This window comes from Doryrhamphus excisus, chromosome 1 (genome assembly GCF_030265055.1).
Source record: "Doryrhamphus excisus isolate RoL2022-K1 chromosome 1, RoL_Dexc_1.0, whole genome shotgun sequence".
Classification (NCBI taxonomy): Eukaryota; Metazoa; Chordata; class Actinopteri; order Syngnathiformes; family Syngnathidae; genus Doryrhamphus; species Doryrhamphus excisus.
This window is the reverse complement of record NC_080466.1, coordinates 17,066,260-17,094,131: the sequence shown is the minus strand read 5'-3', so window position 1 is coordinate 17,094,131 and position 27,872 is coordinate 17,066,260. Positions and strand designations below refer to the sequence as shown.

The 27,872-nt window shown below is 44.4% G+C and overlaps 2 protein-coding genes across 5 annotated transcripts in view; both read right to left on the bottom strand.

Moving 5' to 3' along the window:
* Window positions 1–80: 80 nt before the first annotated feature.
* LOC131138809 (cdc42-interacting protein 4 homolog) lies at window positions 81–14,051 on the bottom strand. 2 transcript variants are annotated; one of them, XM_058088059.1, is made up of 15 exons: window positions 13,882–14,051; window positions 8,523–8,638; window positions 8,390–8,443; window positions 8,142–8,289; window positions 8,004–8,066; window positions 7,680–7,784; window positions 6,311–6,439; window positions 6,097–6,243; window positions 4,802–4,963; window positions 3,380–3,403; window positions 2,662–2,771; window positions 1,878–2,010; window positions 1,722–1,810; window positions 1,541–1,656; window positions 81–567 (listed from the first exon to the last, which is right to left on the bottom strand). In XM_058088059.1, exons 1-15 carry the CDS (start codon window positions 14,032–14,034, stop codon window positions 422–424), a joined length of 1,695 nt encoding a protein of 564 aa, XP_057944042.1. In that variant the 5' UTR covers window positions 14,035–14,051; the 3' UTR covers window positions 81–421. The 2 variants fall into 2 exon arrangements, with proteins under 2 accessions (XP_057944042.1, XP_057944051.1); XM_058088068.1 differs by lacking the exon at window positions 3,380–3,403 and having other exon boundaries at window positions 13,882–14,049.
* Window positions 14,052–20,108: 6,057 nt separating this feature from the next.
* Window positions 20,109–27,872, bottom strand: part of LOC131138728 (noelin-2-like) — a 69,301-nt gene continuing 61,537 nt past the window's right edge. For 2 of the 3 annotated variants that reach the window (XM_058087945.1, XM_058087928.1), the window contains exons 4-8: window positions 25,963–26,182; window positions 24,378–24,484; window positions 23,330–23,506; window positions 22,996–23,169; window positions 21,043–21,664 (exon numbers count right to left, since the gene is read on the bottom strand). In XM_058087945.1, coding sequence (XP_057943928.1) covers window positions 21,344–21,664; window positions 22,996–23,169; window positions 23,330–23,506; window positions 24,378–24,484; window positions 25,963–26,182 — 999 coding nt within the window. In that variant the 3' untranslated portion in view covers window positions 21,043–21,343. Of the gene's footprint in view, window positions 21,019–21,042; window positions 21,665–22,995; window positions 23,170–23,329; window positions 23,507–24,377; window positions 24,485–25,962; window positions 26,183–27,872 lie in introns of those variants that run through there. The other variant, XM_058087936.1, reaches the window with a different exon arrangement.

Sequence of the window (27,872 nt, the reverse complement as noted above, 5' to 3'; positions counted from 1 at the left end):
GTACACAGCTTGAGTTTTTGAAAACACAGTATTTGAATAGCATGGTTACCTGTGATCCCTATGGAATGGTCTACCCCGAATAGACTTACATATAGTATGCTTTAATGTACTTTGATCTCACAGATATACGTATGATACATAGATTTCAAACTCCAGTGTCAGTCAGGCTCTAGCTAGCTAACGCTGCACTGTGACTGTGACTTTTTAACAGCGAATAAAACAATCAAATGACACGGCGTGTATTTTCATATACAAAGGTCATGGGGTCAAGCGTGGAGTGGTGGTTTCCTTTAAAGTCTAATCAGCAAGGAGGGGTGGGGGTGTCTTCAGCAGGTTGTTTAAAAAAAAAAGGCACTGACTGCGCTGATGAACGCTTTTATCCATTCACAAGTTCCTTCCACACTCCGCCGATGTCAGGACGTTACGAGGAGCGCTTGATGTACGATGACGGGATGAAGCCCTCATCCCCGTTGGCCCTGAGGACCCTCATCCAGCCGTCTCCTTTGTCCTCCTCCATGATGCTCAGCAGCTCGCCCTCTGTGATGGAGATGGTGCCCTCGCTGTTGCCTGCATGGAAATCACAAACGCAAGAGATGTTGAAATGGAAGTAGGCAGGTGCATACATTTGCCCCCCTACCCCCAGGGTCCAGGGGTCTGGATTCTGGTTGAAGGTATTTGTGATCTTCTTTCCAAAACATCCCAACTTCAACTTTGTCACCGATTCTTAAAGAGGAACTGCACTTTTTGGGGGAATTTTGCCCATTATTCCCAATCCTGGGCTTCACGGTGGTCGGGTGGTTAGCGCGCAGACCTCACAGCTAGGAGACCAGGGTTCAATTCCACCCTTGGCCATCTCTGTGTGGAGTTTGCATGTTCTCCCCGTGCATGTGTGGGTTTTTACTCCGGGTACTCCGGTTTCCTCCCACATTCCAAAAACATGCTAGGTTAATTGGCCACTCCAAATTGTCCATAGGTATGAATGTGAGTGTGAATGGTTGTTTGTCTATATGTGCCCTGTGATTGGCTGGCCACCAGTCCAGGGTGTACCCCGCCTCTTGCCCCAAGACAGCTGGGATAGGCTCCAGCACCCCCGCGACCTACGTGAGGATAAGTGGCAGAAAATGAACGAACGATTCCCAATCCTTGTATGAAACATGAACACATATTTCGTTCCCATTTCTGTGGATGATAACAGGATTAAGGAAGTTAATATGAGCTAGCTAACAATGCTGTAATTGGGATACACCTATTTCCACTATGAAGCCCTTTAATATCCATGCTGTGATCCTGCATTAACGCTGCGTTCCTGGGGTCATGTTGGTTGGCCGGCTTATCCTGGGAATGTTCACCACTGTTCCATGTTTTGTCCGTTTGTGGATAATGGCTCTCACTGTGGTTGGCTGAAGTCCAATGCTTTTCCAGTCCTTCATGTTAGTGTGTTGTATGGACATGATACATGGCATGTATTACGTTGAACAAGTGTAGAGTTACGGTGCATACAGAGTACACAACACGGTACTTCACAAAGTATAAAGTGTACCTTCAAAGGTGTACAAAGCCGTGCATTGACCGATGGGCGTCTCAACGTCCTCAAACTCGTAGTCAAACTCCGTGTAGATGTTCTGGATGTGGTGGTTTTTGTCGTCGGTGACGAGTCTGCGGGATGATATAGTTGATGAGATGGTGTACCTAATAAAGCGGCTCTAGCCTGATGCTCTTACGTGTGCTGCGTGTCGTCCTCCTCGTTGTTGTTGTTGTTGTTGTTGACCACGGCACATTCGTCTCCTCCCACCGCCTCCGACAACCACGTCTGCGGGTCAACAAGCCACAGTGAAGAAGAAGAAGACGCTTGGAAAAGACGAAAGGGTGGATCTGACTTCGTATTTGGCCAGCTCGCCCCTCAGGTGTCCCATGCTGTGAGCCGTCTGGGCCATCTGAGGCTCCAACGTGGACGGGTCACCCAGCTCAGGGTTGTGCTCGTACACGCCCTTCATCTTCTCCAGAGCTTCACTGGAAACACACACACACATACCTTGTATCAGTTCTATCAGTTGTATCAGTATAGATGGTTGCGTGTCAGTATAGGCAGTTGTGTGTCAGTATAAAGGGTTGCATGTCACTATAATCGGTTGCGTGTCAGTATAGGCAGTTGTGTGTCAGTATAAAGGGTTGCGTGTCAGTATAGACGGTTGCGTGTCAGTATAGGCGGTTGCGTGTCAGTATAGGCGGTTGCGTGTCAGTGTTGTGTGTCAGTATAGACGGTTGCATGTCAGTGTTGTGTGTCAGTATAGACGGTTGCGTGTCACTATAGACGGTTGCGTGTCAGTATAGGCGGTTGCGTGTCAGTGTTGTGTGTCAGTATAGACGGTTGCGTGTCAGTATAGGCGGTTGCGTGTCAGTGTTGTGTGTCAGTATAGATGGTTGCGTGTCAGTATAGACGGTTGCATGTCAGTGTTGTGTGTCAGTATAGACGGTTGCGTTTCAGTATAGACGGTTGCGTGTCAGTATAGACGGTTGCGTGTCATTATAGACGGTTGCGTGTCAGTATAGACGGTTGCGTGTCAGTGTTGTGTGTCAATATAGATGGTTGTGTGTCAGTATAGGCGGTTGCGTGTCAGTATAGACGGTTCTGTGTTAGTATAGACGGTTGTGTGCTGTCACCTTTCCTCTTGTGCCCTGTTGAGTTTTCTGGTGATGTCATCAATCTTGGCCTGCAGACTCTTCTTCCTCTGCTCAGGAGGAAGGTGGGAGAAGTCCTCGGCAGCGAGCGGCTGCACAGACACACGTACACGCACACGCACACCAACCAAGGACATGACGTGAGTTGAACACCAGTAGCGTTGTTGCGTCAAAGCAAGGAGTCAAACATTTGAGTCGTCCCAGAAGGAAGACAACTCCTGAAAGTCTTTCTAGCGAGTCTTTCTGTGACGTCACACGTTTGGCCCAAGTCAATTTGAAATCAAAAGAAGACAATAAGCTCCAACAAGCACACACCATGTTGCCTGATATTGATGACAATGATTTGCTATTCTGTACACTTCATGAGGTCCACCGTGTCATGGCCTCTGCCTCCATGCAGTCCACCATTTATGATCAATAATTGGATTATTATGCCGTGTGCCAAAAGATTAGTAACAGGCCCACAGCAATAAAAGCTGAAAGCCAGCATGACCATCTTACATAACGGCAGGTGACTGGGTGTACCTAATGAAGTGACGTCACAGAGGAGGAGGCGTGTTCCCAAAGTGAGCACCGGTCGCACCAGCGTATGAACACCCGTCTTTGAAGCGGTGTTCCAGAACCTTCCGGTGCGAGCGGACGTCCGCCCAAAGCACCGACACATCTGGACGGCAGGCTGAATGCTAAATGCTAACCTTACCCTCTGCTTCTCAGCGTGCAACGTCTGGACACACACAAAGATCAGCATCAGCAAGGAGAACAGAATCCTTACGTCTTGGAAAGGAATCCGGTTCAGGTCCAGATTGGATTCAGGCTTGGATTCACACGAGACACCATATACAGTACTATATGCTATGTAGTAGTACATATATAGTACTATATGCTATGGAGTATATATATATATATAGTACTATATGCGATGGAGTATATATAGTTCTATACACTATGGAGTATATACAGTACTATATGCTATGGAGTATATACGGTACTATATGCTATGGAGTATATACGTATACAGTACTATATGCTATGGAGTATATATGTACAGTACTATATGCTATGGAGTATATGTTCAGTACTATTTGCTATAGAGTATATACAGTAGTATACGCTATGGAGTATATACAGTACTATACACTATAGAGTATATATAGTAGTTTAAGCAAAGGAGTATATATACTACTATATATTATGGAGTATACACGTACAGTACTATCTGCTATGGAGTATATTCAGTACTACATGCTATGAAGTATATATATAGTACTATACGCTATGGAGTATATACAGTACTATACGCTATGGAGTATATACAGTACTATACGTTATGGAGTATATACGTACAGTACTATCTGCTATTGAGTATATACGTACAGTACTATCTGCTATGGAGTATATACGTACAGTACTATCTGTTATGGAGTATATACATACAGTACTATCTGCTATGGAGTATATACAGTACTATATGTTAAGGAGTGTATATACAGTACTATATGCTATGGACTATATACAATAGTACATGCTATGGAGTATATGAAAGAAGTATTACTAGTATACACTATGGAGTATATACAGTAGTACATGCTATGGAGTATATGAAAGAAGTATTACTAGTATACACTATGGAATATATACAGTAGTACATGCTATAGAGTATATGAAAGAAGTATTACTAGTATACACTATGGAGTATATACAGTAGTACATGCTATGGAGTATATGAAAGAAGTATTACGAGTATACACTATGGAGTATATACAGTTGTACATGATATGGAGTATATGAAAGAAGTATGACTAGTATACACTATGGCGTATATGAAAGAAGTATTACTAGTATACACAATGGAGTACACTGTATGGTATCAGACAGGAGGGTTTTCCGCGGACAAGTCTGTGCAGGAGTTTCCACGGGAAGAAAACAGGAGAGGAATTTTATGCGTTCACTCGACAACATTCTTTCTAAGCTGGTAAACTGGTCCAGCGCTGTCGTCATGGCGACTGTTCAATAGCAGGCGCCACTCAGCCGGTGGCGTTTAGGCGGCAAAGGAGAAGTAGAAGCCGAGGTTGGTGTACGGGTGTGGGCGTGGGTGGGGTTGATTCGGGGCGTGAACGTTCACCTTGTGCTTCCTGCTGAAGGGCCACAGCTTGGCGCGCACTTTGGGGGGGTTGAGGCTGGAGTCGGAGCTGGCGGCTTTGATTCCTTGCGTGTAATCCTCAAACTCCACGTCGCCCGGACGCTCGAAGCCCGACTTGTGCTGCTCGATGAACAGCAGGGAGTCCTGGGAAAGAAAGAGCCAGAAAAAAAAACTCTTTACCTGCCAGACAAACACAGGAAGATCATCTTCTCATCTTCTACTGCTTTTAACTCATGAAGGTTCAACTTCTTCAACTACTAGCTAAGGTATTGGGGGCGTTCACGCCCCTGGTAGGGTCACCCATGGCAAACATCAGCATCAGACCCTAATAATGAAGAATAATAACAATGGACCATCCGTTCTGGAGCCACTCCTGGAGATGGGGCACCATGGTAAGCGTCCGGGGCCTTCACCAACAGGGCCCGGTGGGGCACAGCCTGAAAAGGTAACATGGGTCTCCCCTTCCATGAGGGGCGCTAATCCCAGAATTCATTGGTGGACACCGGCGTTAAGCGTTGCCGTCAAGATGAAGGAAGAGTCTAATCAGACAGGTTCTTGCAGGTCAAGCGGTTGGCGGTCTCGGAGGCAAAAACCTGGACATGGGAGGAGTTCGGAGAGGCCATGGAAAATGACTTCTGGAGGGCTTTAAAGAGATTCTGGACCACCATCCACCATCTCGGGGGGAGCAAAACCATGTCATGGTGTTCTGCTGACCTTGACACAAGACCTTCCAAGACCTCCTTGATCCCACCCACACCAATGAGGAAGCAGTGCCTGGGGACTCCATGGTGGGTTCTTCTATCTCCGGGCCTGATGTTGCCGATTTTGTCAAAAATCTCCTCTGTCCGGAGTTCCTCAAGGCCCTGGATGCTGTGGGTGTGTCTTGTAGAACCTCTGCTCCTCCACATTGAGAGGAACCAGATGAGGTGGCTTGGGCATCTGGTCAGGATGGCCCTCAAATGCCTTGTGGGGAGGCGTTCAGGGCACGTCCGAGTGGTAGGAGGCCTTGAGGAAGAACCATGACACCTTGGAGGAGACTACAGTATGTCTCTCAAGTGGCCTGGGAACGCCTCGGGATCTACTGGAAGAGCTGGATGAAGTGACCAGGGAGAGGGAAGTCGGGACTTCCCTGTTTAAGCCCCTGTGATCTGATCTCAGATAAGCGGAAGAAGATGGATGGATGTTTCAAATGATATCTAGCATGCTTGCGGCATAATAACAACATTTATATCATGTTTTAGCCTGGCTTTGGGGTTTTTGCCGTTTGTGTGACCGACCTGCTTCCCATCGATTTTTTCTCCTGCGGCAGAGATTCCGTCCAAACATTTGGCAATGATGACCTGCACCTTCTTCTCGATGTCCGAGAACTGGCAGTAAGCCTCGGCTAAGCGCCGGATCCTCCGCTCGTCCATGTCCTGCAGCTTCTGCTGGGCACACGCACACATGAGAAACAAAGCTGCACGTGTACCACCAATGCACTGAGGGCCTCACGTTGAAGATCTGCGGTATCTCCGCGTAGTAGTGCGCCTTCTGCTCCTTGTTGAAGTTCTGCAGCTGAGCGGCATAGTCGTTCCTGCACTCCTCGGCCGCGTGCGTGCGGGCATGCAAATGCTGCTTGGCCTTCCAGGTGGACATGGAACACGAGCGAGAGGGAGACGACTGAAACCACAGCACGCCATACCGACACCGGCATGTCATGCAAATGTGCCCCCTAGTGGCTGGGGGCTAAGTAAGTGCTATGATCTTCTGCTGCCTGGTCATATCACCTCGTACTTTGATGCATGACCCAAAAAATATAAATAAATAAATAAATATTTTTTTTTAAATTAAAAATGTATAATTAAAAAAAAAAATAATAAAAAAAATTAAAAATACCACCCTCGGCCATCTTTGTGTGGAGTTTGCATGTTCTCCCCATGCATGCGTGGGTTTTCTCCGGGTACTCTGGTTTCCTCCCACATTCCAAAAACATGCTAGGTTAATTGGTGACTCCAAATTGTCCATAGGTATGAATGTGAGTGTGAATGGTTGTTTGTCTATATGTGCCCTCCCCGCGACCCTCGTGAGGAAAAGTGGTAGAAAATGAATGAATAAATACATTTTTTCATAAAAAAAATAAAAATAAATAAATACTTAAATTATATTAGGAAAGCAGAAAGTGAACAAATGTAACAGTTACTGATTGTAAAAGTACCAGATGGAGGGGTAGGATTTAATAAGCTTTGCTTCTTCCTACTCCTTTTGGACATGTGGAACTGTGAACTGATTATGGGATGCATTCAATTGTAATCTGATGCATGTTCAAATGAAATAAAACCATTACCATTACCACTACCATAAGATCAGTTGTTATTGCGACTGTAAATTTGATGATGGATGCCTCTTTCACATGTTTTAAACGTAAAAAAATATAAGTGTGAATGCTTTCATTCATTCATTTTCTACCGCTTATCCTCACAAGGGTTGTGGGCGTGCTGGAGCCTATCGCAGCTGTCTTCAGGCGAGAGGTGGGGTACACCCTGGACTGGTGGCCAGCCAATCACAGGGCACATATAGACAAACAACCATTCACACTCACATTCATACGTACCTATGGACAATTTGGAGTCGCTAATTAACCTAGCATGTTTTTGGAATGTGGGAGGAAACCGCAGTACCCGGAGAAAACCCACACATGCACGGGGAGAACACAGCCCAGGGTGGAATCGAACTCGGGTCCCCTAGCTGTGTGCCCTGTGTGCTAACCACTTGCTAACCGTGCAAGTGTGAATGCGTCTTTCCCAGAATTCACTTTAATCCTTGTTTGCTAGCATTGGTGCATTCTTGGCACTGCCACAATAGAAAGTTGTTGTGTGTTTACTTTGTCCACATCGATCTTTGAGGCGTTGACATCGTTCTCTATCTTCTCTGCTTGCTGTGAGGCTTTTTCAGCTTCCGCCCACTCCTTGGCAAAGCGCTTCTTAGTCTAGAGACACACACACACACACACACACACACACACACACAAAGGTCAGAGTCCCTGATGACACAACAATAAAGACGTCATGTAGCTGGCTACATCTTAAAGGGACGTGCTCATCGTCTGAGGTCAGCATGGGTGGAGTGATGATGTTATGAAGTAATAACAGCACGTGAATAAAAGGAGATGAAATCCTCCAGAAGTCATCCATAAAAAGCTTCTTACACTTTCCAGGTGTTTAAAGCCGCTCTCCAGGTTCTGCTGGGCCTTCTTGGCGTCATAAAGATGCTGTGGAAACAAACACATCTCACTGACGCCATTCTTTTTCAAGCGGCCCCTCCCGCTTATGGACCCCTCCCTCACTGATTTGCGCTCCTGCTTAATGTCCTGCAAGTACTTGGCGAGCTCCCCGCACACGTTGGTCAACAAGTTCTCCGCTATCACTTCCCTCTGGCCCGCGTAGTCGTTCAGCTCCTTAACGATATCCTGGAACGCCGCGTGGTTGCTGAACCTGCACGTGCACACAAACACACAACACAAGCTGAATGTCCACACAACAAGGGACAACACAGATTGTGTAGAGAAGAAGGCATGTTGTGTAGTCATGTGACCTGCACTCCTGCTCTTCTTTGCTGCCTCGCTTGGTGTATTTCTTTGACAGGCTCCTGCCACACACAAACACACCATGATACACATGCACGCATATTGACAGCAGTGCACACACACACACACACACACACACACCTGAGCTGCTTGGCGTAGCTCTGTTCGATCTCTGTGCGCTCCTTAACAAACTTGATGTAGCGCTCCACCAAGTCCAGACCCGCCTGCGTGTGTTTGTCGATCACGTCGCATTGATCCTACAGGGGAATATGAACCATCACACAGAGGTGGGAGAGACGAGGGTTTGGGGTCTTATGATATTATTTTTCTCCTTTTAATATTTGTTTTTCTCTTAATATCTGGACTTTATTGTTGTAAAATTATTCCTGATTTGTTCTGTTTTTTAAAAGCCATTATTTTCCTGTTTCCTGTTTATTCACCCACAGACAGCTGCGTGGTTTTCATGTTGTCATTCATTTTCTACCGCTTATCTACCGCTGGAGCCTATCCCAGCTGTCTTCGGGCGAGAGGCGGGGTACATCCTGGACTGGTGGCCAGCCAATCACAGGGCACATATAGACAAACAACCATTCACACTCACATTCATACCTATGGACAATTTGGAGTCGCCAATTAACCTAGCATGTTTTTGGAGGAAACCGGAGAAAACCCACGCATTCACGAGGAGGACATGTAAACTCCACACAGAAATGGCAGAGGGTGGTATTTATTAATTTATTAATTTATTAATTTATTAATTTATTAATTTATTAATTTATTAATTTATTAATTTATTAATTTATTAATTTATTAATTTATTAATTTATTTTGGGTCACGTACCGAGGTACGAGGACATATGACCATACAATCACATAATGGTTACCATAGTAACTGTCAATATAGTGCTATATATATCACATGAAGTCCACATAGAGATAGCCGAGGGTGGGATTGAACTCGGGTCTCCGAGCTGTGAGGTCTGCGCGCTAACCACTCGACCACCATGCATGTTTTTCATGTTGTTTTTACCTCTAATTCTGCCAATAAAGCAAGTTAATGCCTGATGAGCGGCGACTTTCTTTACACATGCTAACAATAAAGATGATGTCCTACCAACACGCCCACAGACATCAATAATAATAATGATGATGACAAATGGCTGTTGGCTGTGTATGACCTTTCACCCTGTGATGTCATACTTTGATAGTGAGGGAGTGGTGTTTGTTTGTAATTTCAAAGCCTACATGAAAACATCAGGAAGCAAAAGCCAACCCGTCGGACCGGTCCCGCTTGTCTGCTTCCTGCGGAGTGCGGTGACGGACAGCACTCGTGCAGCCCAAGAGACAAAGAGGAAAATAGTTTGAGCGCACTCCCAGTAAGTGTCTTGTTGCGGAAGACAAAGAGTGACTCCTCCCACTCGCCTCCAGCACTCAGAAGGAAAAGGAAGGAAAAGCGTAAGACAATGGAGAGGAAGGGATGTTTATCCCGGAGAAGCTCAGGCAGGGCAAGCAGGAGAGCCAAGATGACACAAGAAGTCTTGCTGCATGTTAGCTCAGCCCGATCTCATCAACGCTGAGCTCATCTCACCCGCCGCCCAGTGGCTGACAGTCCCAGGAGCTCCTGGAACCGGTCTGACTCGTCCCACCCCTGGAGCTCACCCTGCCATCAATCCGGCCCCCGTCCGACTGTCAGCAATCTCAGTCGGGTCTGAGTCTCTGGAGGGGGGTTTGTCGTCATGACAGTAACACACTCAACACAAACGCACACACATTCACTCGTCATGATGCAACACCAAACCTCGCAAGGTCTCTCCACAATAAGGCTCCGTTCTGTTCCTTGTCACACGGTCAACTAGAGGGCCGTGTCAGGAACTAAGTACTGATCCAGGGACTCCCTCAGGCCAAGGGGTGTGGTGCAGCCTGAATTCACCACCGTCAACATCTTCTCTATCCCAACTGCAAAAACTCCATGACTGACTGACTGACTGACTAACTAACTAACTAACTACTGACTGCAGAAATCAACCCATTAATTAACAGGAGGATGGATGGATGGACAGACTGAATCGCCAATGACATAACTAAGTAACTAACTAACCAACTAACTATGGACTGCAGAAATCAACTCATTAATTAACAGGAGGATGGATGGATGGACTGACTGAATCACCAATGACATACGTAACTAAGTGACTAACTAACTAACTACTGACTGCAGAAATCAACTCATTAATTAACAGGAGGGTGGATGGATGGATGGATGGACTGACTGAATCACCAATGCAATAACTAAGTGACTAACCAACTAACTAACTAACTACTGACTGCAGAAACCAACCCATTAGTTAACAGGATGATGGATGGATGGACTGACTCACCAATTACACAACTAAGTCACTAACTAACTACTGACTGCAGAAATCAACCCATTAATTAACAGCAGGATGAATGGATGGACTGACTGACTCACCAATGACATAACTAAGTAACTAACTAACTGCAGAAATCAATCCATTAGTTAACAGGATGATGGGTGGATGGACTGACTGACTCACCAATGACATAACTAAGTAACTAACTAACTGCAGAAATCAATCCATTAGTTAACAGGATGATGGGTGGATGGACTGACTGACTCACCAATGACATAACTAAGTAACTAACTAACTGCAGAAATCAATCAATTAGTTAACAGGATGATGGATGGATGGACTGACTGACTCACCAATGACATAACTGAGTAACTAACTAACTGCAGAAATCAACCCATTAATTAACAGGAGGATGAATGGATGGACTGACTGACTCACCAATGACATAACTAAGTAACAAACTAACTGCAGACATCAACCCATTAACAGGAGGATGGATGGATGGATGGATGGACAGGCTGACTCACCAATGACATAACTAACTAACTAACTAACTAACTAACTAACTACTGACTGCAGAAATCAACTATTTATCTAACAATGAATTAACAGGAGGATGGATGGATGGACTGACTGACTGAATCACCAATTGCATAACTAAGTAACTAACTAACCCAACTAACTAACAATTTCCACCTGCAATCGCTTCAACTTTCTGGTCTACTACTACTACGACTACTACTACTACTATGACTACTACTACTTCTCACTGCACTGAGGAGCTCCATTCGTGGCAGGCTGTGCAATAACTGTACAATAAAGCGTGCAATAAAGCTGTGACTTGCTCAACATGTGTACAGTCTAGAGAAGTAGATAGAGTAGTCCTACATATCATACGACCACTTTATCCACTCTTGTACTTTCACTGCCATGAACCTGAAATTTCCCCTTGTGGGACTAATAAAGATATATCTTATCTTTTCTTACCTTCCACTACAGGATATAGTACACCCATGTTGTACGGGTATTACAACACCATGCTACTTTTTTCATGAAAGTTAAAATACAGGAAACTATTACAACTCAGAAAGAAGGGAAAATAAGTGAATTCCCCAGTGAAAATGGGAAGGTTGACAGGTATGGACCGGACTAATCCAGCTAACTAATCCACTGACAAACAACTGAATGTACTAACTAGGACAAAGTGCGCCACGGGATGTTGGGCATTGGCAGCCTGCCTTTCTATTTCTAATCTCACACCTTCTACATATATCAGGAAAACTACAATCAGCAGGCATTTCACAAGAATAAGATCTAAATATGAAGAGGAAAAAAGTAATTTATGAGAATAATAATATCAATTTCAAATTTAGTTTAAGTCACAATAATATTAGAAAACACCCAAACAGTTAGCTTGGGTTAGGTTGCAGAAAATGCAGTCAGAATTAGAAAAACAAAATGCAGAAGAAAGATGAAAAATTGTAAAATAAAAAACAGCACAAAATTGTGTAATTTCCCAAGAATTTAGTGAAAATATTAAACAGAAAAAAGTTGTCATTTCACAAGAAAAAGTCATAATTTGATGTGAATAATGTAATTTTATTAGCATAAGTTTGAGGAAATTAGATGATGGAAAAAACTATCATGTTATGAGAATAAAGTCAATATACTATGGAAATTAAATCATAATATCACTGAAATTGGAAGTTGATATAGTTGGAAAATTGTAAAAAAAAACAAAACAAAACAAGAACACATGTGGAAAAACTGCCGAAATATTACGGGAATAAAACTTCAAGGGAAAAACTTTTTTTTGTAGCATAGAGTTGAAATATAGTATATAAATATAAAGTTGTCATCAGGGTAATATTAGGGTAAGGGGAAAAGTCTCTCAAAACTCTCTCATACTGCACATAAGAGACAAAAAATTGAGCAATGTTCCAAGAATATAGTCAAATTAGCAAGAGAAAAACATTGCAATCTAACCAGAAAAAGTCGTCGTTTTACAAGAATAACACTGTAATATTAAAAGGACAGTACTGTTACTTTGCTAGCAAACATTCAACTCAGAAAATACTTAAAGTTGTAATTTTGAGAGAAATGAATAAAACAACAATAAAGTGAAAAAAATAAACTTTTATATGACTTTTGACGGCGCTCCTAAAAAGTAGTTAGTCTTCTAGACGACTTACATACACAGTACACACACAGCTGAATACTACCTAATGCATATACAGAAATGTTCAGTTTAAACCACGCCCACTTCCTGTATATGCCCCGCCCAGTCCGAGTACAGATACGGATGATTTAGATGAGTGGACAGATACACATACACATACTAGGATGTCCAATCTCATTAGAGCAATTCCCAAAAGATAAAAGCAACACTGTTGCCACCAATAAAGCGAGGAAGGACCACTGACCGATAATATGTACAATTAGATAGATACAAACTAGCAAACACCTGACAGTCCGTCTCTTAAACAAGCTAACTTTGGCAAAACTGAAGACCACAACAGATATACCTAGCGTTAGCAGCGCTAGCTAGCAACCGGGAAAAATTGTCAACACTTCAGCAAAAGAAGCTACACTGTAGCCATATAATTTATCTTATTTATTGTGTATTGCGTCAAAGTAAGAACTCAATCAACCACAATGAGGTCGAGGTCTCAAAGTGGACCAGGTGCCCTTCTACCATTTTAACAAATCCAGTACTGGGTGTCAGCTAAAGACAACCTAGCTAAAATGTTTTGACACAAAAAAGAGGCCATGAGAACAAAGACTGGCACTGCTAATTACGTCAAAAACACCTTCCATTTACCCTCAAGCGCCAACCTCACCATGGAAACCTTCAGCAACTTCTCACATATAACAAGTACTTTACGACATGTACTGCAAGAGTATTCATAGTGAGCAGTAAGTAGTGTACCTCCGTGATAGGCCAGGACTTCCTGTCAGGTTTCCACAGGTAAAGGTGAAGTTACACCTTAAAGGGACACCAACATTCGAAGGTATGCAGAAGGGATTGCGAAACACTTTTCACGCACGCGCACGGTGCTGCGTCACGTGACTGAACCTCAACTTTCTTGACAATCAGTAGATGTGAATGATTTTAATGAAAAACTCACCCATAAATCAGTCCCCCAGTCCATGTCTGCACCTCTCACACGTCCGCACCGTGGAAGCCCGTGTGGGACAGCTCGCAGGAGGAGGAAGGAGGGAGGGAGGGAATGTTTGCAGGAAGTTGACGCCTTCTCCTCCTCCTGCCTGCTGAAACTCATTTAGGTCCCAAGAGAAGAGAAGAGAAGGAGGGGAGGAGCTTCTGGAAGAAAACAAAGCAGCTCACTTGGTTTTTATTTTCAAGAACAAGCAGGACAAACCTTGAAGAAGAAAAATACTCATTAGCTACACACACGACATACACAATACACAACAATACACACACTTTGTAGTAGTCACAGCTTTACTCATCAATATCAACATGTTTACTGCTTCCCAACCCACAGAATAGAAACGCCCAATAAGGTGCAGTGCAAACCCACCACCACCAGCTGTCGCTGTTTAATAGAAAAAATAAAATTTTTATTTAAAAAAAAATACAAAACTGTAATGTTGTATTGAATAAACAAATCATTAAATATAAATACATAAAAATGTAATGTTATATTTAATAAATAAACAATAATGACAAAATAGCTAAAAAAACATATTGTGTGGCTGCATGGTGTCAAGTGGTTAGCGCGCAGACCTCACAGCTAGGAGACTAGGGTTCAATTCCACCCTCGGCCATCTCTGTGTGGAGTTTGCATGTTCTCCCCGTACATGCGTGGGTTTTCTCCGGGTACTCCGGTTTCCTCCCACATTCCAAAAAACATGCTAGGTTAATTGGCCACTCCAAATTGTCCATAGGTATGAATGTGAGTATGAATGGTTGTTTGTCTATATGTGCCCTGTGATTGGCTGGCTACCAGTCCAGGATGTACCCCGCCTCTCGCCCAAAGAAGACAGCTGGGATAGGCTCTAGCACCCCCGCAACCCTTGTGAGGATAAGCGGTAGAAAATGAATGAATGAATGAAAAAAGAAATACAAAACTGTAAAAATAAATACTAAATACTGAATAACAGAAAGTTGACAGATGAAGTCATTAATAACGGCAACTGGGGGTTCTGGTTTTGATGGTCGGCCAGTTAGAATGTACGTAGCGTACAGCCGATTCCGAACATAACCTTTAGCTTTGGATGGGGGTGACCTTTGGCCTCACTTCACAGGGAAAGTATGGAGGTCATGACACAAGCATGACTACTCCTGCATGTGTTTGGCCTTGTTACCATGGCAACACTGATGTCTGGGAGGGAACTAAAAGCTTCTTTTTTGGGAATATTTGAATTATTATTATTATTAAAAAATAATAGAGTAAAAATTTAAATTAAAATTCATTGATTATATATTAATAATAATCTACTAACATTAGTATATTAATACTAATACAATATAGTAATATTAATATAATGAATCATATTATTACTAATAAAATTATATAATAAATATTGTATAATAAATATTAATATTATTTATTTTTATTTATTTGATTTTATTTATTATTAACATGTCGAGGCTCCATGTGAGGAGGACCCAAATCCAGAGTTGGCAGCCATATTTGTTATTTTGGATGATTCAGCATTGAAAATGGTATTCTATTTATGATTGATTGATGATCTGTGGCTAATCCCTAATCCCTAATAATCCCCATGGGACGGCACCTGTTCATATCCAGACTAGGAAATACTCATCTACACGGCTGTGCTATAATTGTGGCCACTAGATGGAACTGCAGCTCTCTTCATCCATCACACCTTCTAGCCTCTCTCCATCCCAGCACAGGGAGATTCAAATCTGTCCACAGTGAGGATTATAGCAGATCGATAGCGGAGACAATCTTCTTCCCCCAAGCAAGTGTGCTTTGAAACAGGAAGAGCTGTGATTGCTCTCACTGTCCACTCCACACCTCCTCATCATCGTCTTCACACTCACGTATGAGCACAGCAGGACAAGGAAAGGACACAAAGGTTATAGCAGAGGAGAAAGGGTGGAAAAAAGACGGAGGGATGAGAGAGGGGGATTGAAGATGCTAGGAAAGGTGAGGAAGGAAAGACGTGAAAAAACAAAGAAGAAAAGAGTAGAGGAAAACAGAATGAAAGGAAGAAAATGCAAAAAGGAAGGCCACAGGGAAGGAAACAACGTCAAAGAAAGAGGGGAAAGAAGGGAAAAAAAGATAAGAAAGTCAAGGGAAGGAAAACAAGATAGGAGGAAACAAGAAAGGGAAAGGAAAGAGGAAAAGGGGACAGGGAAGGACAAGCGGAGAAATGTGAGGAAAGAAGGATGCAACAAAAGGAAGGGAAGGAAAGAATATGAGTGACTAGGAAAGGAGAGCAAATGTGCAAAGGTAAGGAAAGGAGCGAGGATGAGGAGATTAGAAGAGCACGAGGAGGTGAGTAGATAAGGAGAGTATAGATGAGGAGGTGAGGAGGAGAATAAGAAAAGAGGATGGGGAGGTGAGTAGATGAGAAGGTGAAAAGAGGAGGAGAATAAGAAAATGATGAGGAGGTGGGTAGATGAGGAGGTGAGGAGGAGAATAACAAAAGGATGAGGAGGTGAGTAGTCGAGGAGAATAACAAAAGGAAGAGGTGAGTAGATGAGGAGGTGAGCAGAATAAGATGAAAAGAGGATGAGGAGGTGAGTAGATGAGGAGATGAAAAGAGTTGGAGAATAAGAAAAGGATGAGGAGGTGAGTAGAGGAGGAGAATAAGAAAAGGATGAGGAGGTGAGTAGAGGAGGAGAATAAGAAAAGGATCAGGAGTTGAGTGGATGAAGAAGTGAGGAGGAGAATAAGAAAATGATGAGGTGAGGAGACTAAGAAAAGAATGAGGAGGTGAGTAGAGGAGGAGAATAAGAATAAGGATGAGGAGGTGAGTAGATGAGGAGGTGAGTAGAGGAGGAGAATAAGTAAAGGATGAGGAGGTGAGTAGAGGAGAATAAGAAAAGGATGAGGAGATGAGTAGAGGAGGAGAATAAGAAAAGGATGAGGAGATGAGTAGAGGAGGAGAATAAGAAAAGGATGAGGAGGTGAGTAGATGAGGAGGTGAGTAGATGAGGAGGTGAGTAGAGGAGAATAAGAAAAGCCGAGGAGATGAGTAGATGAGGTGAGTAGAGGAGGTGAAGAGAATAAGAAAAAGATGGGGAGGTGAGTAGAGAAGGAGAATAAGAAAAGGATGAGGAGGTGAGTAGATGAGGAGGTGAGTAGAGGAGGAGAATAAGTAAAGGATGAGGAGGTGAGTAGATGGGGAGGTGAGTAGAGGAGAATAAGAAAAAGATGAGGAGATGAGTAGAGGAGGAGAATAAGAAAAGGATGAGGAGATGAGTAGAGGAGGAGAATAAGAAAAGGATGAGGAGTTGAGTAGATGAGTAAGTGAGGAGCAGAATAGGAAAAGGATGAGGAGGTGAGTAGAGGAGGAGAATAAGAAAAGGACGAGGAGGTGGGTAGATGAGGTGAGTAGAGGAAAATAAGAAAAGGAAGAGGTGAGTAGATGAGGAAGTGAGGAGAATAAGAAAAGGATGAGGAAGTGAGTAGAGGAGGAGAATAAGAAAAGGCTGAGGAGGAGAGTAAGAGTAGAGATGTAAACAGGTTCCAACTAACAACACTGTCACGTCTAATAAACACTCCCTGCTGATAATAAAAGTGTGTGTGTGTGTTCATCTTTTATGTATGAGTGTTTGTGTGTTACTGCACCTCTACTGCACGTGCACACACACACACACACACACACACACACACACACACGCTCTAGTTCACACAGAAAGCTGCTACCATGGCAAACAAAGTCAGAAGCTTTTCAATGTGAATGCACATGAATGGACCTGCATTAGGGTGTGTGTGTTTGTGTGCGTGTGTGTGTGTGTGTGTGTGTACATAGTTCAGAGCGGGACAGTGTGCGTCTCTTCCTGACCAAATGTCCGTTTCCTGCGTGTCCAGCTGAGACACAAGCTGCCTACACACACACACACACATGCACAGCGGAGGAAGAGTATGGAGTCTGCGTGTTATTGGCCAGTCTACTTTGTGATGATCACATGACATCAGGATGGAGGATGCTTTACCGTGTGGTGATTTCCTCCTAAAGCGAGCGTGCCGTGCGCTTTTTCTTTGGCTTTTGTTGTTCCTTCAGGAGGAGGATGTGCATGAAGGAGGCGGTGACATGGACAGGAAGTCACAGGAAGTAAGCCCTCACAAAAGCAGTAGCTGGTGCCCCGCCTCTCCCCACTGGCTCAAAGAGAGCAAATAACTGACAGGAGGGTTCACTCACGCCGTTCATTGTGCTATAGAACCAACATGCCGAGTTCTTTAGACAGGCTGAGAGCAAATAACTGACTGTAGGGTTCACTCACACCGTTCATTGTGCTATAGAACCAACACGCCCAGGTGTTGAGACAGGCTGAGAGCAAATAACTGACAGGAGGGTTCACTCACGCCGTTCATTGTGCTATAGAACCAACACGCCCTGGTGTTGAGACAGGCTGAGAGCAAATAACTAACAGGAGAGTTCACTCATGCCGGTCATTTTGCTATAGAACCAACACGCCCAGGTGTTGAGACAGGCTGAGAGCAAATAACTGACTGTAGGGTTCACTCACACCGTTCATTGTGCTATAGAACCAACACGCCCAGGTGTTGAGACAGGCTGAGAGCAAATAACTGACAGGAGGGTTCACTCACGCCGTTCATTGTGCTATAGAACCAACACGCCCTGGTGTTGAGACAGGCTGAGAGCAAATAACTAACAGGAGAGTTCACTCATGCCGGTCATTTTGCTATAGAACCAACACGCCCAGGTGTTGAGACAGGCTGAGAGCAAATAACTGACTGTAGGGTTCACTCACACCGTTCATTGTGCTATAGAACCAACACGCCCAGGTGTTGAGACAGGCTGAGAGCAAATAACTGACAGGAGGGTTCAGTCATGCCGTTCATTGTGCTATAGAACCAACACGCCCTGGTGTTGAGACAGGCTGAGAGCAAATGACTGACAGTCGGGTTCACTCATGCCATTCACTGTGCTATAGAACCATCACTCCCAGGTGTTAAGACAGGCTGAGAGCAAATGACTGACAGGAGGGTTCACTCACGCTGTTCATTGTGCTATAGAACCAACACGCCCTGGTGTTGAGACAGAGTGAAGCCTCTCCTGTCATCCAGCCTGCTTGGAAGAGAGCGAGGTGGAAAAGAAACCACACATGCATGACAAGTTATCCAAATAATTAAGGTTTGATCATTTTGTGGGTTGGGGAGCAGGAGTTCTTCCAAATTTTTCCTATAATTAGGATTCGCCAGTGACGGATGGCACTGTCCTGGCCACGTTCCTGGAATGAAACGACCAGGCGTTGCTGTGTCAACGTGTGTGTTGGCCGCTGACTCCATGAATGCTAGGAATAGCGCTGACCAGCATTACCTGTGTATGCTCAACAAGGTGGACCCTCGGTCTTCAATCCTTCATGAATGAAACATCAGCACACCTCTTCCCCCCCCAGGTGGTCTCTTTAACGTAGATCTATTATTTATCACGCTGATATCCCAGGAGCAGGAGACAGAATGTGGAGGATGAGCTAACAGGAAGACATAAATAAATCACAGAGGTGGAAGGGATACTTTTTAAAGCCAAGCAGTCTCATCCACATCACTTTGGAAGGCTAAAGTGTCCGTGTATGTGTGGTGTGTGTGTGTGTGTGTGTAGCATGGTGTGAAAAGGGATTGCATTGGATCGATTGAATTACAAATTGTACACCTTAAGGGACATTCCACATAATATAACACACAACATGCATTGATTGAATTCCCAATGTATTCATTTTTTTTAATCGCTGTTAAAAAAATGAATTCATTATATCATATTTATATATTAAATTTAAAAATGTCATGTATATAATATGATTATAGTATACGTATATACCGTTGTTTAAAACAATTAATTATATTATTAATTGGCTGAGATGGTGGTCGAGTGGTTAGCATGCTGGTCTCACAGCGCGGAGACCCGAGTTCAATTCCACCCTCGGCCATATCTGTGTGGAATTTGCATGTTCTCCCTGTGCATGTGTGGATTTTCTTCAGGGATTCCGGTTTCCTCCCACATTCCAAAAACATGCTAGGTTAATTGGCGACTCCAAATTGTCCATAGGTATGAATGTGAGTGTGAATCGTTGTTTGAATATATATGCCCAGTGATTGGCTGGACACCAGTACACCAGGGTGTACCCCGCCTCTCACCCCCCCCCCCAGCACCCCTGTGAGGATAAGCGATAAAAAAATGAATGAATGAATGAATAATTGGCTGAGTGGTTAGCATGTAGGGTTGTTTGTTACAATCAGTGGTTAGCTGTTAATGCTAACGTTAACAGTCAGCTTGTGAGTACAATCCGGCAACGGGCAGCTCTGATGCTAACTCAACAATGCATAGATAACGGTTCCAATGATTCCTACAGGTGCTAGCTAACTTTAACAAATGCTAACTCATTTAGTAACCTTTGCCAGTTATAATTTCTAACGAAGGACAATGATGTGCGCTAACATTAGCCATTTAGGACAATCTGACATAACAGTTCCAATGCTAACCGACACTAACTCAACAGCGCCATTGCTAACGTTGGCTGATTATGTTCCGCTAACATTTCAGATGAATTTTACACTTTAACCAAATATAATCAACTGATAAAACAGCTTTTTATGAATTACTAACAACCTGGATCAATGCTAATGTTGGCCAGTTATGACAATGCTCGCTAACATAACCGTTTTATATGGTGTGCCACATAATGATGAACATTATTTAGCGGCTAGTAACTTGCTAGTAACAATTCTGAAGAATGCTAATGACAGTCAATCATGGTAATTAACAGCCCTGGCGCTATCTTAATATCTACTTTTGATCTGTGTGATCATTATTCTGAGAACTATCAAGTCTGATGAATGCTAACATTAGCTTGTTACTTAATGCTATTTTTTAAGCATGAGTAGCAGTAGTTACAACAAAAAACATCTAGCTAAAGTTAGCTTGCATGTATGGCCAACAACAGGGATGAATATTCCACCTAACCAGCAACAATCTGGTCACATGAATGCTAATGCTAATCCTACCTGAAGTCTTTCACTCACTTCCAAAAAGGGCGGCCATTTTCTTCAGACTGACTGGGGCTTTTTTAGTGAGCTGAAAATCTGTGAAAAAAGGAGAAGCGGTGGTAAAGTTTGGTGAGGTTTATTGAAAGAAAACAACCATGCTGACTGCACACCATCACACCACAAACCCAGAGAAGATCCTTCAGAGACTTGAAATGCCGTTTATCCGCTTTGTTGCAGCACAACGCTCAGACACGAGGGGGGGGAAACGGGGATGGAGGGGGTGGGGGGCAAACAGATGAGCTCAAGCAGGCCGTCTTTCTTCCCGAGGTGTCCTCAAGACGGCGGCGGCGCTCTGCGGTGACTCGTCAGAGCTGCCACCCAGTCGGCAGATGGCGCTCCAGCGGAGCAGGAAGCAGGTCGCCTACCCGTCAGTGCGTATGACGTGAAAAAGCGTGACATTGTAGAGAACCTGGTGTCCGTTGTTCCAGGTGTAGAGCGCCCTCTCACGGGGGTTGTAGTCCATCATGCTGATGTGAGAGTAGAGGTTGTGGAAGGGCACGTCCGTGTACTCGTACGTGGACGTGTTGGTGTTGTAGGCGAAGTGCACCTTGGCGCCAGCGAGGTGGGAGTTGGTGACGTAGAGGACGCCGCAGATCATGAAGGCCTCGCCGGCGCTGCGCTTGGGGAAGCCTGTGTCCCAGCTGCGGAGGACGTCCAGCGAGCGGGGGTCCAAGCGACTCACCTGCAGGACCCACAGCTCTTCTTTAGTCCGGCGAGCATATCATACAGCACTTTATTGCCGTTTTACATCAACGTTTTCCACTAACAACTTTGACCTCAGCTAGCTGGTGCCCTGCCTCTCCCCACTGGCTCAAAGATAGCAAATAACTGACAGGGGGGTCACTCATGGCGTTCATTGTGCTATAGAACCAACACGTCCAGGTGTTTAGACAGGCTGAGAGCAAATAACTGACAGGGGGGTTCACTCACGCTGTTCATTGTGCTATAGAACCAACACGCCCAGGTGTTCAGACAGGCTGAGAGCAAATAACATAGCATGGGATAGGCTCCAGCACCCCCCCATGACCCTCGTGAGCGTAAGCGGTAGAAAATGAATGAATATAAATATAGGGGTGTTATTTCATGTCTAGAGGGCTCTAATCATGTTTAAAGATGGTAAACAGCGACCATCGTGAGGATAAGCGTAGAAAATTAATGATTTAATTAATATTGTGTTAGCAATACCATGAGTGGTTAGCACGCAGGCCTCACAGCTAGAAGACCTGAGTTCAATTCCACCCTCGGCCATCTCTGTGTGAAGTTTGCATGTTCTCCCTGTGCATGCGTGGGTTTTCTCCAGGTACTCCGGTTTCCTCCCACATTCCAAAAACATGCTAGGTTAATTGGCGACTCCAAATTGTCCATAGGTATGAATGTAAGTGTGAATGGTTGTTTGTCTATATGTGCCCTGTGATTGGCTGGCCACCAGTCCAGGGTGTACCCTGCCTCTCGCCCGAAGACAGCTGTGATAGGGTCACCCCCCATGACCCTCGTGAGTGTAAGCGGTAGAAAATGAATGAATGAATATAACTATAGGGATGTTATTTCATGTCGGAGGGCTCTAATCATGTTTGAAGGTGGTAAACAACGACCCTCGTGAGGATAAGCGGTAGAAAATTAATGAATTAATAAATATTGTGTTTGCAATACCATGAGTGGTTAGCACGTAGACCTCACAGCTAGGAGACCTGAGTTCAATTCCACTCTCGGCCATCTCTGTGTGGAGTTTGCATGTTCTCCCCGTGCATGCGTGGGTTTTCTCCGGGTACTCCGGTTTCCTCCCACATTCCAAAAACATGCTAGGTTAATTGGCGACTCCAAATTGTTCATAGGTATGAATGTGAGTGTGAATGGTTGTTTGTCTATATGTGCCCTGTGATTGGCTGGCGACATCTTCTACTCTTCTCTCTCCTTTTCCTCATTCATCAACTCAACTGTGGTAAGTATAAGTAATAAATATAACCAAATACTTTAGAGTCATGCTAATAAGCAATTAATAATATGGTGTGTTACCAGTATGTTCCCAGCGTTGGGGATGGATGTGTAGACGGCCCACAGGCCCGTCTCGTCGGCCATGAGGTCGATGTCGGAAGACCCCCCCCAGCTGTAGGGGAAGGTGTTGTTGTAGCCTGCGCCGCTCAAGCTGCGCTGCAGCATCACGCTGCGTGAGCGGAAGTGGTATTGCACCTGATACACGACAAAAAACGCATGTCCATCACTGTAGTCCGATTTGGAAAAACACAAGGAATATTTTCACATACACTCGTATTCCCATTCAAATGTTAAGGACAGCTGAAAAAGAGATAAAACATCTTCATATATAAAATATCTTCATATTGCAGCCTACCAGGATGTTGCTCTGGTGCTTGTTGTAGTACAGAGAGCCGTTGTAGACCACATGGCCCGTCCCGGCCCACGGGTGCGGCAGCAGGTGCTGAACGAAGTTCTGGCCCTTGGTGAAGTCGGCCATGGTCCTGTACTCCAGCACACGCCTGCCCTTGTAGTAGCCGTCCATGGACCACACCTAGCAAGACACAAGGGACGCCCTCGTCTCAAGTTCCAATAGTTTTGGTGTAACAGGGTTATAATGTTATTGTAAACATTGTATATATGTTCATGTTAGAATTACACACATTTCTGTTTAATTTAAGTAATACCTGATGTGTTTGTGTTGTCATGTTTATGTGGAACGCTAAGAACGTCACTGTGTACCCCCTAATGAACTCCCAAACTGGATAAACATACTGAGCTTGTTGCTACGTGACACACATCCTCACTCACTCACTCATTCCACTCATCAGCCGTTTGTGTGGAAATGTTACAAATATGTCAAAGAAATCAATAATGGCACCTGGCATCCTTTGATTATTCAGTATGCAGCCCACCCTCGTGGTCTCTACTCCATTACTCCATACTCCATTCTAAAGGCCGTGTGGAGTGATTCTTTGTCAGACAAAAGACGCTACAAGAGGAGAGACTGCTCCATTATGACCTCATTATGCCAACAACAGCTGCAACTGGGAGTGACTGGGAATAAGCAGGAACAGCCCGGATGCCGCTGTGCACCACTACTTCACCTCTGCAGGGAGGCGCTCCAACAGGCAACAGGGTCACCATGGCGATGTAAATCACACCTTGCAACTGGGAGACAGTTGCCTTGACAACGGTCTTAAAGTGCACCCTGTACATAAAAAAACACGTGTGTGTGTGTGGAAATGATTCTTACAACGGCTGTTTTGTGTAATGCAACCAAATGGCTGTTAAATACTTGATAGTACACGCCGGGAATTGCTGAAATGGCAGAAAAAATACATTTGGAGAAGAGAGCGTGCATGCGTTCACACTTTCTTGACTTGTCAGACACACACACACACACACACAGTCTATGCACCTACCCTGCTGTCAGAGCTGGGAATCATGGCGTCTGTCATCCAGGAGCCAAAACGGGAGCCGGACGCCCTCACAGTGACAGGACCACTGACGGCTGTCAGACGGCCGCAGCCTGCTCACAAACGTGACAAAAAAAACAATACAAGAAAAAAAAAACAAGAACGTTGTGTTAACAATAATGCTAACGCTAACTTTCTTCCTATTTTCATTCATTCATTTTCTACCGCTTAGCCCCACGAGGGTTGAGGGGGGTGCTGGAGCCTATCCCAGCTGTCTTCTTTGGGCGAGAGGCGGGGTACACCCTGGACTGGTGGCCAGCCAATCACAGGGCACATATAGACAAACAACCATTCACACTCACATTCATACTTATGGACAATTTGGAGTCGCCAATTAATGTTTTTGGAATGTGGGAGGAAACCGGAGTACCCGGAGAAAACCCACGCATGCACGGGGAGAACATGCAAACTCCACACAGAGTTGGCTGAGGGTGGAACTGAACCCTAGTCTCCTAGCTGTGAGGTCTGCGTGCTAACCACTCATGGTATTGCTAACACAATATTTATTCATTCATTAATTTTCTACCGCTTATCCTCACGAGGGTCACTGTTTACCACCTTCAAACATGATTAGAGCCCTCAAGATATGAAATAACACCCCTATATTTATATTCATTCATTCATTTTCCACCGCTTACGCTCACGAGGGTCATGGAGGGTGCTGGAGCCTATCCCATGCCATGTTATTTGCTCTCAGCCTATCTGAACACCTGGGCGTGTTGGTTCTATAGCACAATGAACGGCGTGAGTGAACCCTCCTGTCAGTTATTTGCTCTCAGCCTGTCTAAACCCACGCATGCACGGGGAGAACATGCAAACTCCACACAGAGGGTGGGATTGAACTCAGGTCTCCTAGCTGTGGGGTCTTCACGCTAACCACTCGACCGCTGTGCAGCCCTCTTCCCATTTTGATTTTATTATTTTAACTGACTTCAAACTATCATTACATTGAATTGTATGTCGGGCTGCACGGCGGTCGAGTGGTTAGCGCGCAGACCTCACAGTTAGGAGACCTGAGTTTAATCCCACACTCCCCGGGTTTTCTCCGGTTTCCTCCCACATTCAAAAAACATGCTAGGTTAATTGGCGACTCCAAATTGTCCATAGGTATGAATGTGAGTGTGAATGGTTGTTTGTCTATATGTGCTCTGTGATTGGCTGGCGACCCCGCCTCTCGCCCGAAGACAGCTGGGATAGGCTCCAGCAACCCCCGCGACCCTCGTGAGGAAAAGCGGTAGAGAATGAATGAATGAATGTCAGGTTGCACGGCAATCGAGCGGTTAGCGCGCAGACCTCACAGTTAGGAGACTTGAGTTCAATCCCACACTCCCCGGGTTTTCTCCGGTTTCCTTCCACATTCCAAAAACATGCTATAGCGACTCCAAATTGTCCATAGGTATGAATGTGAGTGTGAATGGTTGTTTGTCTATATGTGCTCTGTGATTGGCTGGCGACCCCGCCTCTGGCCTGAAGACAGCTGGGATAGGCTCCAGCACCCCCCAGTATTGAATAACATTTTCGGTGTTGTTACCCAGTTTGTTCATGCAGCTGTGCAGCCTGGTCTCCAGCAGCATCACCCTCTGCTGAAGCTCCTCGTAGTCATACGCGCCAATCTCCTCCTGAATGGCCGTCAGGATGACGGACAGGTTGAGCAGCTCTGCGCGCAGGCCGGCCAGCGTCTGCAAGTCGGACCGGTACTGCTCCGCCGTGGACAGCAAAGGCTGCAGCTGAGTCACCTGACCCTTTAACTCCTGAGAAAACCAGAGGTTTAAGTCCACTTGTCACAGCTGCCATTAGAGAATGTGCAAAGAGCAGTGTGGAGGCAATAAACTAGAAAAAAAGAGGGTCTTTGTAAACACCTCAAAACTAGCTGCTGCTGATGTGATGTGAATTCATGTGACGGGAATCGGTATCGGTATTTAAAACGCCGATCCCCTCCACTGATCTATGATCTAATATGTAACATACGTCTAATGTAACTGGTAAACTTTGAAATAAATGAATGATTACTGTTGCACACAACTTCCTGTCTGTATTCTTCCTCTTTTCTCACCTTCTTCTTCACTTGATGAGGCTTCCTGCGGAATATGTGTCAGGGGAAAAAAAAAAACAAAAAAAAACGAGTGCGGCCTCTTAATTATTTAAGCATCTTCCGAGGGCATACTCAACAAAGTGAGACTCCGAAGGAGACTTGAGTGCCTTTCCCATCCGGCCAATTACTCTCCTGCTCTTTAGCTTGTGACCTGTGAATTCATAATAAATGTCAACCGCTCAGCTTGGAGCGCCGTGACGCCGCTCGGGAGGGGAACAGCCCTCCGGTCAAAATATGTCAGGTGGCAGCACAGAAAAACAAAAATAAAAAAAAATAAAACAGGCGTTCTAAGACCCGAGTAACACGGCCGAAGCTAAAAGGAACGTCAAAGAAATCGTTTGAGCACGGATCATGTGCTCACACTCGACATTTGATGAGCTAAAAGGCTTATTTTCCGTCCCAATTCCTCCATGTTGAGGCAAAGAGGCTGTTCAATCACAGCCGCACACTCTGGATGATGAGAATAGCATTTAGCATGTGCTCCCTTGAACACACACTCATGCAGATGTTGAGAACCTGTTATAAAATGCCAAGAATGCACATTTGGCATGAATATGGAACCAATAGAAGACTATAATTAATACACTAATACATTAATACACTTACAACTACCATGTACTAGTGGTTGCGTGTTGGCCGTCACAGTCCAAAAACAGCATATACTGCCACTGATGTTTGAATGGCAGGAGGGAATGTGATGGGTTGTCAAACGCCGCTAATGGTGATGGGGGAAATGCGGGAATGTTGGCAGCATAGCTCGTTATATCCATGGGAGAGTCCTCTGCAAAAAATGCACTGCTAATTGATATTTTTATAGGTTATCACATGGTTTGTCTGGTATCAGGCCAGGTATCATGCCCCCAAGTGTCAGTATCAGCCTGAGACCGAAGGTCAAGGGCTCATACTGGCACGCGGGGGCATGATACTGGGCCTGATACCAGACAAACCATGTGATGATGTTATTATCACATACTATTTAATCATGAGCTTATTATCACATACTATTTTTTTTCCTTTATTTGGGCAAATATATGAATCATTACAGTGCATTTCTTACATCAATCAAAATATAACTTTCCATTATTTACATTTTTACATTTGTATTCAACTATCTGATCCCAAGCCCAAAAGGAGTAGGCTGAAGCAAAAGCTTATAAATGCCTACCCCTTTTTGCAAGATATAATCATGTTCATGCCACTGTCTTGTTTCCCCTGTTATTATTATCGTTGTAATATTATTAATATCATTATCATTGTTGTTATAATCTTTATCATTATTACCATCATTATAATCATCATTAATATTACCATTTTCATCATTATAGTTAAAAATTTTGTGATTTTTTTAC